Below are 14,205 nucleotides of genomic sequence, written 5' to 3'. Positions count from 1 at the left end.
CCTCTAATAGCTCAGAGGTAACTTGGGTTGATTTTCTTTTCAGTCACTTCAACCCTTGTAAGCAGGTGGAACACACAAGTATTCACTCAGTTCATCTGGATTTAATTAATCCTCTGATAACCCCATATAAGGAAAAGGTCCACAATCCACCTGGGTGTATAATTACCATGAGTTCCATCCATAGGAAGACCGCTAAGGGATGAAGGGAGGGAGTGCTCGGCCCGAATGGAATCCCCGCTAGAAAACTATAAGGATGATCCATCATTCTGGCAGCTCAGTTAACCCCGCTTTTTAATTTCATTATTCAGCATCATTGCATACCATCCTCATGGTGTGGTTTGATTATTTCACCAATTGTCAAGGGTGTAAACAAAGGGGACCCCGGGGTACTATCAAATGATGGCTTTATTAGACAATGATGCTAAATACTTTGCAGGAGTATTGTAAGAAGAACTGCAGAATTGAGTGGATGTTTATCCTATCTTTCAATCAAACGAGCTTCACGAAGAACAGGGACCTCAATTAACATCATGGTTCTCTTCCTGTTCAATGACCTCACACAATCAAACAACTATTTGGCCTACTTGTGCTTGTGATTACAAGTCAGCATTTGACATACTTGACCGAGGGAGGCTGTGGGGGAAACTGGCCAATTGGAACACCCCAGCTGGCTTACTGAGAGACCTATTATTATTGTACACTGATACATAGGCCAGAGTCAAATTAGGTGATGGTGCACACCTGTCGAGGGCAGCTAAAACAACTCATGGCCTGAAGCAGAGCTGTGTGCTGGCTCCAACTTTGTTTAACTTGTTTTCGTCTGATCTTTCGCCGGCTTTAAATGCTGTTAAGGGCAACGCTCTCAAATTGTGAGGTTTCCAGGTCTCAAATGTTCTGTATGCAGATGATATAGTCAACATCAGCAGAACTAAGGTTGGTCTGCAGTGACTTGCAGATGTAACTTTGGCCTATTTAACAAGCAATGGTCTGACTATTATCAAGGAGAAAACTAAAATATTACTAGTTTATGCCAAAAGGTCACAGAAGCCGTCATGAGTTTTGGGAGTGAGGGGGAGGGGGATGTTGGGTGTGAGGTGGTATAGAAATAGTAAAAAGCTTTAGGTACCTCGAAGTTTACTTCAACGCGAATGGAAGGTACAAAGATCAAATGGAGGAAATAAGAAAGGCAACACACTGGATTTTAGTCTGAAGTCCAGCACTCACGCCATTCTTGCAGGTGGCTCAGGCAAAAGTCCTTCCCTCCAGTGACTTACAGAAGAGAGGGCTTCAGGGAAAGGGACAGTGTCATTTTGGACAAAATGTTACTTAAAGTATATAGGTCTAGCTTCCGTTTACCATCACATACTTCACCGGCCCAAGTCAGGCTGGAGTTCGGCATTGTCAAACTATCACAGGCTCTGAAAGCAGCTTTTATAAACTGTTGCTATAGGCTAAAATTTGCGCCGGAGGGTTCTTTGGGCCATTCTCTCAGGTCCGAAACTGAAGACCGTCTGAGCTCTCCGGCTCGATGCTACTTAGATCAGGCCTTATCTACTCTTGGGCTATGTAGCACCCAAGACGTATCTTTTAGTCACACAGAGTTTAAAAAACTGTCCAACTCAAGCACCCATTTAGCATGAGTGGTTGAGGATAAAGCCAGCATGTCACAACTCTGCCACGGTTGGATGGCGCTCCACAGCTATACCAGGCTTAAATCACAGTGTTATCTAAGTTAACCTTATAGCAATCATGTGAATGAACAGTTTCTAAAATATAGGCCTGGGGATATTACCAGTCTTAAGACATTATCCTCCATGGAAGAGGAGGGAAGGTTAGGAGATCTGCCGGCTCTGTGGCCAAGGGCCAGAAGATATTGTCCATGCACTCTATGCAAGCCTGTCATGTGGGGAACGGCGTGTACTGTTGCATAGGAAATGGACAGATCATGGAATAAGGTCATGCAGGGAGGCGTTGATGGCCTCTTTTGAACCAAATGACCCCAGATTGAACTGCAATGGTGAAATTTCTTCAGAGGTTTAGGAAGATGGCTTTGGCTAAGGACCTTGAGGAAGCAAGGGAGGAAGGAACAGTTTCAAGCAATTAGCTTATGCTGTACAGTGCCTGCAGCATGGAGGGCTTAGTCCCAGGAACAGATAAAGAGTCCCTTTACTAGATCTTGCATGAAACATCTGCATTTTATCATTTGAATTGCTCAATGCTCTATACTTGTATTTAAATCCCAAAACTGCTCAATGTCCAGATTGTCTGAATTTGTGTGCCTTGTCTCTTAGGAAGGTCTTTCTGAAAGCTTGGTTTAGAGCCATTCCATATCTTCTGCGTATTTGCATGTTAAAACCTAGACTGTCCCATGCAGTTTATCAGAGTTTTTCTTTGGTCAAACATAAGATCGCAATATGTACTAGCAATTTCACTCCCACATTGCCCTATGTAACTTAATTGGTGGACTCACTCTATATCACCCGTATTATCCTATGTATGTCGCGGGGGCATGTTGGGGGAAGGAATGTGCATTTTAAGATAGCTTTTCTTCCTGCTTTTAGGAGGAGTAAGGAAATTGAATGAGGGCGCATCTGGGGGTGACCTTTGATTAAGTACCTTTCATGTACCTTAGACTAATGTGCTCCTCTCTTGTGGGTGTTTTTCCCAACAGTGTGTGACTACAAGGCTCCCCTGCTCCTTTCCTTCATGAGGCCTTAATGTCCCTGATTTAGGGTGAGAGCTAGCAGTGTGTGTGATGGGGCATCAGAATTTCACTACTCATGGTTCTTGGCATGATACTAGTGTTTCGGGTTCGCACAGGCATCAGCGCATTTGTTGGGTGAAGTGACCATATCATGCAATATGCGGACTACAGAGGAGGACATCCAATGTGACCACCTTACTTTGTCATACATCACATTGATCTTGGCAACCAAACATTGCATGTGTGTTTGTTTTGCCCCATATTTTGCGCCCCATCTTTTGATTCTTGTCTGTCCTGTGTTACATTTTGACATAAAAATTTATTTTTATGTTTTTTTCTCACAGGACCATTTTCCAAAAAGGAGAAATTGTCGAAGGAATGGCTAGAAATGAAAGATCTGGTATTGATTGGATGTGCACTACTGATGTGTGTATGTTGTGAATAGTGAAACAACATAGGGTTTGTTTGGACCTGATGAAAGCCCCGGATCCCATAGAGAGCCATTGAAGGGCTGAAACATGTCGACCTAATGGGATCAAGGACACCATAATTGCATTTCCTTCACCCCACTCTTTGTTGGAATTATTCCTCCTCCACCACTGAATAAAGTTAGATTGCACTTTATGTAGGAGGTAAGTGTTTTTAATTGGACGATCCCCTGTCTTTCACTAGATAATTCCCCTCAGTCAGACGACGAGGGCCCGCCTGCCAGAGCATTCTTTGGCGAGCGCGGGATGGCTGATGATGAAGTCTGACACCAAGTGGTGTGTGAGGCCATCCTGAACATTTTTGGCAAATGCCCTGCATTCTTTAACATTGGTTTGGTAGTCTTTATAACTCCGCCCACAACAGAAAGTTTTCTGTGTACAAGTGGTTGAGCCCCAGAATTTATGAGGGTTTCTGCATTATAATGGCACATTTATTTTCTGTGTGTTAAGGATTAACTTGAGAGAGCACAAATGGTTGCCCTATAGGTCTCTCTCCTTCCCTCCAACCCAGGTGACTTGAAAAGGGGGTTTCTGTGTCTGACAAATATTATAATGTAATCTTAAAGATGAATTTGGATGCATTTTTTTCTTTTCAATGTGTTTTACAATACGCTTTCTGAGCATTATACTGCAATGGTTTTTATTAATCAAGCAATAAAGATATTTGATTTGTTCAAAGTACTTACCCATGTCAGAACTGTTTATGATGTTCAAGAAAAGAACCTTCAGATTCATAATTGGAACAAAACCTACACAGGAATTTAGCCCTGGAGATCCTCATTCCCTTAGTTTACTCTGACGAAATGGATCACTGCTTTAGGCCTATCAAGGACAGACAGGCAGTAGCTTGAAGAAGCTGACACTATAGACAATGTTAAACTTATAGTAGAGGTCCACTATGCAGACCAAAAGGAATAAGAGGTTTGAACATAGGGAAGAGATTGTGATTAAAGTAAAGTCCTCAAAACGGGGATACAACTGATAGAAGGGAATCTTACCTTTATCTTCTCATGTATGTTGAGTGCCTCGTATTTTGAAAAAAAAGTTAAACACTGACAGGAAAGGAAAATGTCAAGACAAGCAGGGCTTTGCTTGGGAACACTTCCTCAATGTTTTGCAGCAGTGAAAACATTCAGAATGGCGTATCATGTTCTGAATTACGTAATAGGAACAAAAGCTGCATCTAAACGGCGTTAGTGGCTCTGCTGAGAAGAGAAGAACCAGGACATACATCTAAAATGCGATTGGTGAAGAACTGACTTAGCCGTCTATTTCCTAATAAGGCTTACTATGCAAACTCAATTAGTGGCTCTAAAGTCATGATTTGAGCTCAAACACTACATTCAGCACTGGTTGAGACCTGCAACAGGTATGTGATGTATAAAATCCTTGCAGTGCTTACATCAAGTCAAAACATTAAAACTTTGTAGTGCATAAAATATATCTAACCTAACAGGTACAAGTTGCCTCTAAACTGATCAAGAGTGAAACTTGCACTTATTACAGGTAGCTTTGCTTCTGAAGTTACTCTGGGTCCTGATCCCAGAGCTAAAAATGTCCTGCTCCAATCTATCATCCTAAAACATTTATGAAGATCAGAAATCTGCTTGACTGCTTATTAAATACAAAGCTTTGCTGGATGAATATCATAATGTCATTGCACACTGCTGAACAGTTTCCAGAGGTAAGTGATGTACGCTTGTCCTGCTGTAAACCAAAATAGCTAATGAGAATGTAGCGAAAAGTGACATTCTGCCAACCTGCTCCTAACAAAACCAATATCAGATATAGGGTATCTTATAGAAAAATATATATGCATATTTAACAGCAAAAATAACAATTACTTCTGAAATAGAAACTTACTTGACAAGTTCTCTCCCCTCAGATTCAATAAAATATTCCACCAGCCACTGACATGCTTCAAAACTTTTACACAGTAATGCTTCAATGGTGGCAATCCATTCTTCAGTGTCAAGCCTGGAAAGAAGCAGGGTTAAAAGCTTAAGGAGATTAAACTATGCATTTTTTATTGAAAATCAAACGTGACCACAAACTAATTTGAATGGGCATAGTTGTATAGCAAATGCAACAAAGTCAAAAATATAACTAGAATTGTTACCAGAAATCACACATTCTGATTACAGTAGCAAAACAATTCACACAGCTACTCTACGGACTGTGAATATGCCATGCCAGAGTATGATGCTGTATGCCACACAGGTGATTACACACTGAGGTACTACAAACATACTGACAACAGAAATTCCAACCGCACCACCGGTGAAGCTAACAGTGAAAGACATTGACAATTTTTGATTAGATCAAATGTAAGAAATTGGATTACTATTTCAGAGAGTGCGACTACCCACCTCAAGAAGTAATTACAAGTCTTGTCAGGATGAATCCCTAAAGTCACTAAAATTTGCCTGACCAGATAGGCTTAACTTAGGGCAAAGTGTAAAATATTTAGGGAGTACTGAAACAGTAATAAAGTCAAAATGCAAAACACAAACTCCCAAAATGAATTAGGAAAATATATTAAAATTTAATAAACAAAATGACACAAAAATGACAAAGATCTAATGAGAGGAACAAAGATAGGAATTGTTAAAGTTTCAAATAAAATTGCACTAAAAAGCTCGAAGCGTCAATGATAACCAATGGTTGTGGGGGACAGGGACATAGGCCCTTCTGATAGTCTCAAGTCCCAATCAACCACAGGAGTATGCTTCTAAGGTCTCCATGGTCTCAGGGGAAGCAGTTAGAGACTCACAGAGTGTCAAGGCAGAGGAAAACAGCAGGGTAAAGTCCAGGTCCAGCTGCCACTGGTTACATCCAGGAAAATGACTATTGCAGCTTGCTGTCTCCTGCAGCCACATAGGAGGTTAGCCAACTGACCTGTGGAGTCCACTTCTTTGTCCTGGGTACAAGAGGGAGCAGGTCCAAACCCTTCAGGGCTCCTCTCAGGTTAAAGACAAGGCCAGTCCTTTTCTGAAGGTCCAGAAAGAGTTCTTATTGGGTACCTGGGCATGACACATTTATGCCTGGCACTAGCAAGCAGCTGTGGGTGACCCCCGAGTCCTCCCTAACAATGGGGTAAAAGATGCTAGGTTTTGACCTACATACTTTTGCAGAAGGTTCAGTCTGCTTTACTACAAACAGGCCAAACATGACATTTATCAGGACATTTAGATGAGACTCAATAGGCCTGACAAACATGATTTAACACTGTGGTGTGACAAGGAGTCCCATAGCCCCCATCCTGCATATTTTGTTGGGCTCACTGGAGTCCCTTTTCTCCATTCCGGTCTGCCTAATCTTTACTCCTGGGAGGCATGTCACACCTATTTAAGGCTGAACACAGGCTGAGAGCTGACCTGAGGCTTATGCTAATTTGCTTCCCGATGGCTCAGGCATGTAAGGTGTAACTTTGTAAGAGTTACTTGTACTTAATATTTATAAAAAATCTGACTTCACCACAATTGTTTTAAAATAACTATTAAAAGAACAGTTACTGACCTAAGGTAACACTATTTGTGGAAGCTTTGAGGGCATAACCCTGCCCTGCTGCTGCAACAGCAGATCATCCAAGATGGACAGCATGATCAGAGGACAGATGCTCATGCCCAGGAGTTCTGGATACCATACTCTCGGGGCCTACTAGGATGACTTGCCCATCCCAACCCAGAAGCAACACATTGGTACCACTGCGGGCCCCGAAAGAGGAAGGTAAATTGATCTGCCTGTGACAACTGCAGTCCAGCAACCACCACTGAAGACCTTTTGCAGTCGCTCTCAAAAGCTGAACGTGGTCACAAGGTCCCTTAGATGTTGGGTCAAATGAGACCTCCTATCCCACTGGAGAGCCTGCACATGCCACCTGGTGTGATGAGCCAGCAGGATGTGGGATGCCATCAGTCCAAGCTGTACCAGGGTCGATCTCAATGAAATCTGAGGCTGAAAGATCAGGGTTATAGCCTGAATGCCCTGGACTCTATTCCAGGGGCAAGGTACAAAATTCAAAATTGAACAGTGTCCAGAATGGCTCTGATGAAGGGGAGCATCTGAGAAAGATACAGGTATTACTTTAGCACATTGATAGTGAACCCCAAAGATGACAGGGGGTTTGCCCTAGTCTGGAGATGGTTGATGACTGCCTGGGGCAAGCCCGCCTTCTAAAGCCAATTGATAAGGTAGGGGAGGTCTGTAATCTGTGACCTTCAAAGATATCATCACTTTCATGAGTGCCCAAAGGGCACTGGTGAGAACTAAAAAGAGAACAGCAAACTGAAAATGTGCCTGTTCCACCACGACCTGGAGGTAACACTGGTGGGCCTTTAGAACGGTACATGGACAGAGGTTTCCTGCAGGTCCAACGCTGTCATCTAATATCCAGGTTTGAGGGAAGACCAGACCTGAGCCAGTGCCTTGAGACCCTTACGGTGAGTAGTGCGCTGTACAAATTCTGATTGATTGATTTTGTGAGTATTTTGATATTGTCCTTCCGGAGGAAGGTGTTGAGAGGGCATAGGTCTAAAATAGGCTGGATGCCTCCATTCTAATTTGGACACTAGGAATTAGCAGGAGCAGAAACCACATCCTACTTCACCGGCAAAAACCCGCTCAATAGGCCCCTTGTCCAAAAAGGTGTGCACTTTCTGCCGCAAAACAGAAAGACGGCCCTCCATCAGTGGTTGGGGAGATGGTGGAGAAAACAATTTGCAGGACCCACCTGTCTGATGATATGGTTCGCCAACCCACGAAGAATCGTAAGATCCCACCTCCCACTGGGTGGCCATGCTTTACTAAGGGTATGCTAAAGGGGTTTTGCAGCAGTGGCTGCTTGGGGCGGGGGCTGTCTGTGGGTGGCCTGGGTGGGGCTAGTGGATTGTGTAGCCCTTTGATTTTGGCTGCAGGGGCAGTGGGCACAACAGCTGGAAAACTGCTCAGTGCCATGCTATGACTGGATTGACTGGCAGCATGATGTACCTCTACCGAAAACAAAAAAGAAGGGGTAGGGCTGATGTGGCTGGTGAGGTGGGGAAGATAAGCCCTGGGAGCATGCTATAGCTCTGCTCTCCCTGAACTGCTCGAGTGCGGAGCCTGCCTTGTCTCTAAACAGGTGAGACCCATCGAAAAACATGTCTATGAGGAATGACTGGACATCACCTGAAAAACCAGTGAACCAAAGCCAGTCATTGTGGCGAATGGCAACACTGGTGCAGATGGTCTGCCAGAAGGAATCGGTGGGTCCAAGCCACAATGAATCGTGATCTTGGCAGCATCTCACAAGCCCTGAGTGGCCTGGGCAAGGACAGGTTGAAGATCTTTGGGGACACCTGGGAGGACTTTAGCCACTGAAACCCAAAGGGCATGGGAATAGAGGCACAGCAGGCAACTGGCATTCACTGACCTAGTCTCCAACCTGGTGGATGAAAATACTTACTTGCCAAAGGTTTGAATCTGTTTTGAGTCTCTATCAGAAGGAGAAGTTGGGAATGTCTTTGGGTAAGCTTTGCTAACGGACGCTTGCACCACAATGTTGTAGAGGGAGGAATGCTGAGATAAAAATGCAGGATCACCATGGGTAGGGAGATGGAGTTGCACTTTATGGCTGCTGACTGGTTGAACAGAGAAAGGCTTGGCTAATGCTCCCAATAAGGTGTCTATTAGGGTCTCACTAAATGGCAGCAGGGGCCCAGAAGATCTTTGCCCTGGCTGGAGAACTTCTGACAGTATGTTTGTTTTTACCTCCAAGGTGGGTAGCTGGAGTTCAAGGAATTCAGTCACTCTACGCATTACCATGGCATAGGAAGCGGTCTCCTTTATGGCTGGTCCAGGGGTAAGGGAAGGTCTATTTTAAAGGAGATATCAAGACAATCAGCCTCCTTTAAGTCATCAATCCAACAGTTGTCTTGGAAGGACTGAGCAAACTCATCACCCATGATATAATCATCTGAAAACTGAATGTAAGCTGTGCTGTATTGGCTCTGGATGCAATGGAGCAAGTGGGCGAAGCAGCGTCTCACCTGTTGTCAGGCACTGCGCTGGGCGAGCTCAGACTGCAGTTGTCTCAGAGTCAGACTATACCATGGGTATATCTTCATCTGGCGAGGATGAATTCAGTACTAGCATGGACCATTGTAGGAAGCTGGCTATCTATGTAGTGCACCAATGTTTAGGGGTACTATGCAGATAGTCCAGTCGACCCTTATTGGTTTAAAGGGTTACAAATGACAATCTCAAAAGCTCTGTATTGTGGTGGTGTGGCGAGCAGCTAGGCCAAACATTTGTTGCACTCAGAGAGGCAATAAATTAAACATACACTCTAGGTAGCTGGCTCTGTCTATGGTGCACTAAAAAAAGTAGTACACCATGCACACAGCCCAGTGGATTCCCAATTTATTTTGCAGAGGCAAAATAAATTGGGCTAATGCTCTATTTTGTGGTAGCATGGTCGAGCAGTTAGACTTATCAAAGGGTAGTGCAAAGCATTTGCTGTAAACACATACAGCCAAGAAATGAGGCACACACTCAATGACAAACTCCAGGCCAATGTTTTTATATAGCAAAATATATTTTGTTACTTTATTTCTAGAACCAAAATGTTCTTTGTTACAGGTAAGTACAGTTGTTAAGTTTGTTATCAAGCCTATATACCAAATGTACCTTGTTTAGGTTTTGCAAATAAAACAGTTCACAAGTAACACTTTTCAATTTCAAAAGTAGACACTTAGCGCAATTTCTCATAGAAAACAATGGAGTACTAGGAAAGGAAAAGTGTTAAAACAGTTTACAGGTAAGTACTCGACTTACGATCTTAGACTTCAGGAGTTAGGATGTCCACAGGTCAAGGTTCAAGTTGACTTCAAAGGTGTATCGCCAGCAACACAGGGCAGGCCGGTGCAGAGGTCAAAGTTGGTGTTGGGTTTTTAATGGAATCCCATGGAGACTGGGGGCACTCGGAAAGAAACAAGTTGCAGGTGAGTACCCGCTGCATCAGGGCACAGACTGGGGGATTTTCAATGAGCACTGGTGGGGGACCACAGGTCAGCATCAAAAACTCAGCGGCACAAGGGCGGCCGGGTGCAAACACAGCGTTGGGTGCCTCGTGCTTTTCAATGGGGAAACCAGGGGGGAATCACAAAGATGTTGCAGACTGGGTCCAGGGAGGCGATTGCAGAAAACCTAAGGATAGATAGGTAGGAGAGGAGCCTGCTGGACTGCTGGTTGGATTCCCCAAGGCCTGGAGGCTGCGGATGCAGGGGTACCTTTGGGCGTCGGGAATCTTTGTCAGATCGTTGCGCTGGCCAGGAGGGTTCAACCCAGGGTGGAGGCAAGGTCAGAATCGCCTGGGGACTTTCTCTGGCCCGGTAGGACACCTGGACTTGGGCTGTGGGCGTCTGGTGCAGAGTGCGCAGGACTTGTGGATCGGGCAGGCTCTGGAGCACTTTGGGAAGGTTTCTTGTGAACAGGACCACGGTCCTTGGGAGTTCTTGGTGGGCAGGCAGTCCTCTGGGGGTTTGTAGAGGTTTCTGGTCCTGCAGGACGCGTAGCCTTTTGTAACAGGAGTCTTGAAGATGCAGACAGGCCAGTAGGGCTGCGGCCATGTCAGTTGTCGTCTTCACTGCTGGGGTCGGCTCTTTAGTCCTTTTCAGGTTGCCAGGAATCTGAAGAAGGTGGTTCACGGGTGCCCCTAAATACTAGATTTAGGGGCATTTCAGGTCAGTGGGAAGTAGGCAATGGGTACTGTCCCTAAGGGGGGGCTACACCCTTCCTGTGCCAACTCCTTTTGGGGCGGGAGCACATTCTTAAAATTGGCCATCCTCCTCCAAAACAAGAATGGAGGATTCTGCAAGGAGGGGACAACCTCAGCTCTGGGCACCCTAGGGGTGGTCCGAGCTGAGGTAGTCACTCCTCCCTGTGTTTACTAATTTTCCCATCGGACCAGCTGCCAAAAGTGTGCATGTGGGAGGGGCGGGCATCCACACTAGCTGGATTGCCCTAAGGCAGTGTAACAAAAGACAGGTACCTTTGAGGCTCACAGCCAAGTGTTGCAGTTTGCAGTTTGAGCAGGGGGAGGTGTGAAGCAACTACACCCAGGGCAGACTGTCTCTGACACCAGAGAGCACAAAGGTCTCACACTCAAAGGGGTCAGAAACGTGTCTGTTAGTGGCAGGCTGGCACAGACCCATCAGCCTTACAGTAGAGGGTTGGGTGCAATATAGGGGGCATCGCTAAGATGCCTTCTGTGTGTATTTTACAATAAATCCAACAGTGGCATCATTGTGGGCTTATTGAGTTGAGAAGTTTGATAATAAACTTCCCAGCAGTCAGTGAAGCCTTCAAGGAGCTGTGGAGTTTGTAATGAAAACCCATGTACCCAATATGGCTACACTACACTTACAGGGTCTAAGAATGGACTTAGACACTGTGGGGGCATATTTCTCCTGCAGCTATGCCCTCACCTGTGGTATAGTGCACCCTGCTTTAGGGCTGTAAGGCCTGCTAGAGGAGTGACTTACCTATGCCACAGGCAGTGGCTTGTGAGTATGGCATCCAAAGAGGAATGCCATGTCGACTTTACCTTTTTTTCCCCACCAACACACAGAATCTGCCATGGTAGTGTGCATGTGTTTGGTGAGGGGGCCCCTATGGTGGCATAATGCATGCTGCAGCCCTGGGGGACCCTCTCTGACCACAGGGCCCTTGGTACCACTGGTCCAAGTGGCCAGTTTCCTACAGGTTTATTTTTTAGACATTGTTCTGAGATATTTCCTATAGGTCATAAAGTGGAAGACTTTGAAAGGGACCTTGTCATGAAAAACAAATGAAAATTGGCAAAAGAAAAATGCTTAACGAAACAGAGAAAGCAACCTGGAAGGTGCCAATCCTGTCTACGTGAACTGAGAAAAACATCACTACCAATGCCTATGGCACCTTACACTTAGGGGGTGATTCTAACCCCGGCGGTCTTAGACCGCCGGGGCCAGGGTCGGCGGGAGCACCGCCGACAGACTGGCGGTGCCCCGCAGGGCATTCTGACCGCGGCGCTTTGGCCGCGGTCAGTGCAGGAAAACCGGCGGTCTCCCGCCGGTTTTCCGCTGCCCCTTGGAATCCTCCAAGGCGGCGCAGTTTGCTGCGCCGCCGAGGGGATTCCGACCCCCCCTACCGCCATCCAGTTCCCGGCGGTCCGCCCGCCGGGAACCGGATGGCGGTAGGGGGGGTCGCGGGGCCCCTGGGGGCCCCTGCAGTGCCCATGCCACTGGCATGGGCACTGCAGGGGCCCCCGTAAGAGGGCCCCTAAATGTATTTCACTGTCTGCTGCGCAGACAGTGAAATACGCGACGGGTGCAACTGCACCCGTCGCACAGCTTCCACTCCGCCGGCTCGATTCCGAGCCGGCTTCATCGTGGAAGCCTCTTTCCCGCTGGGCTGGCGGGCGGCCTGAAGGCGGCCGCCCGCCAGCCCAGCGGGAATGTCAGAATTACCGCCGCGGTCTTTCGACCGCGGAACGGTAACCTGACGGCGGGACTTTGGCGGGCGGCCTCCGCCGCCCGCCAAGGTCAGGATGAGGGCCTTAATCTGTTAAGTTACTTCCTGTGTTGATGTGCAGATCCTTGAATGGGGATGACCTGTGTCCAGTGTCACCTGGCACTGGTGACCAACAATTACTAAAAAATATTCTGTATTCAGTCTGGCGCCTGGAAATCGTTTACATAAAGAAGCCACAGGTATGATAGTTATTAACATTTCCTCATCCTCCCTTAACATCACAAACTAGTCATCAAGCATAAACTATAAATATAAAGTACAGACTGGGACTAATAGAAAGAGACTCAAAAGGGACCAATAATGTATACTACTCAGTAGGTATACCTCAAATCGATAAATATCTCACTGTAGCAAGTGTAATTACATTTTAAAAGAGGTTCTTAAAACTGTTGCTACTCTTTGTACATTGAAGGATCAATTTCTGTCACCTAATGGTAAAATTACCAGATATCTCACACTGCTAAATTTTCCCTTGAGCCCACAATGAGGTACACTGAGGGCATTTCCTGGAACTTAAAACTGCTTTGAACATGTCTGGAAGCACCCTGTAAAAATATATTTTCATAAAACTCAATCTGTATATGTAAGAATTATTTGGAACTTTTTCATGTTGGGCTTGAACAGCTTTCCTAAACTGAAATAAACTTGGATTATTTTAGCTTTACTTTTTGTGACTAAATTACTCCAACTGCCTCCGAGCAAGTAGAAGGCTTTGGCTCCCAGACTCAGTAAGGTTTATGATTATTAATTTTAAATCATTCATTTATGGGGGTATTTGTATAGCATTGACCTAGTAAAATCATTTAGATGTGTGATTTGATGGTATTACCGCTCAATGTAAAGAAGCTACATCAAGCCTAGCCAACAGTATCCTGACACACGTTTGAGTTAATAAATATTTGTAAAGGTATATATCCAAAGCCCGCTCCTGCTCGTACCAAAGCATAGTCTAAATTAAGAAAAAAATAAGTGAATGTTGATGCTACACATAGTGCTGCAGAATGAGTAAGATCTGTACTGTGACGTTAACAAATATTCCTGTAGGCGTGTTAAATTATATGTTGTACAAAAGGGTAAATTTCAATCCTACTTCTTCATTTCGATCTCAGATAGCCACAGGGTGAGCTGTTCCAGACAAGCTGGTGGTTGTCAAGGAATCTGATCAACTTAGGTTTTACTAGCACCACGTGGAAATCTAAATGCTACTTTAAACTCAAAATACATTTTGGAGTAGTTTAGCTATTTCGTACATCTAACCTCGGTACAACCAAGTTCTTCCTCCTCCAGTCTGAGTATTTCCACAGTCACCTACAAAGCAAGCAGGGTGTTTTGGGGCAGCGACCACATTTAAACCTTAACACTGTAGCCTGGCACAAGTTACATCCCCCAGTACCTCCCCCCCCAAAGAAATCACACATTACTGACATATTTGCTTAAAAGAAATAGCACTTCTGGTGC

The 14,205-nt window shown here is 45.3% G+C and overlaps 1 protein-coding gene across 2 annotated transcripts in view; it reads right to left on the bottom strand.

The window, feature by feature from the left end:
* The window catches only part of USP24 (ubiquitin specific peptidase 24), a 1,409,949-nt gene that overhangs the window by 351,359 nt on the left and 1,044,385 nt on the right, over nucleotides 1-14,205 (bottom strand). For both annotated transcript variants that reach the window (XM_069232604.1, XM_069232603.1), the window contains exon 54: nucleotides 5,056-5,169. In XM_069232604.1, coding sequence (XP_069088705.1) covers nucleotides 5,056-5,169 — 114 coding nt within the window. The remainder of the gene's footprint in view (nucleotides 1-5,055; nucleotides 5,170-14,205) is intronic.

Source organism: Pleurodeles waltl, chromosome 4_2 (genome assembly GCF_031143425.1).
Source record: "Pleurodeles waltl isolate 20211129_DDA chromosome 4_2, aPleWal1.hap1.20221129, whole genome shotgun sequence".
NCBI lineage: Eukaryota > Metazoa > Chordata > Amphibia > Caudata > Salamandridae > Pleurodeles > Pleurodeles waltl.
The sequence above is the reverse complement of the archived record's forward strand: the minus strand, read 5'-3'. Positions and strand labels throughout refer to the sequence as shown.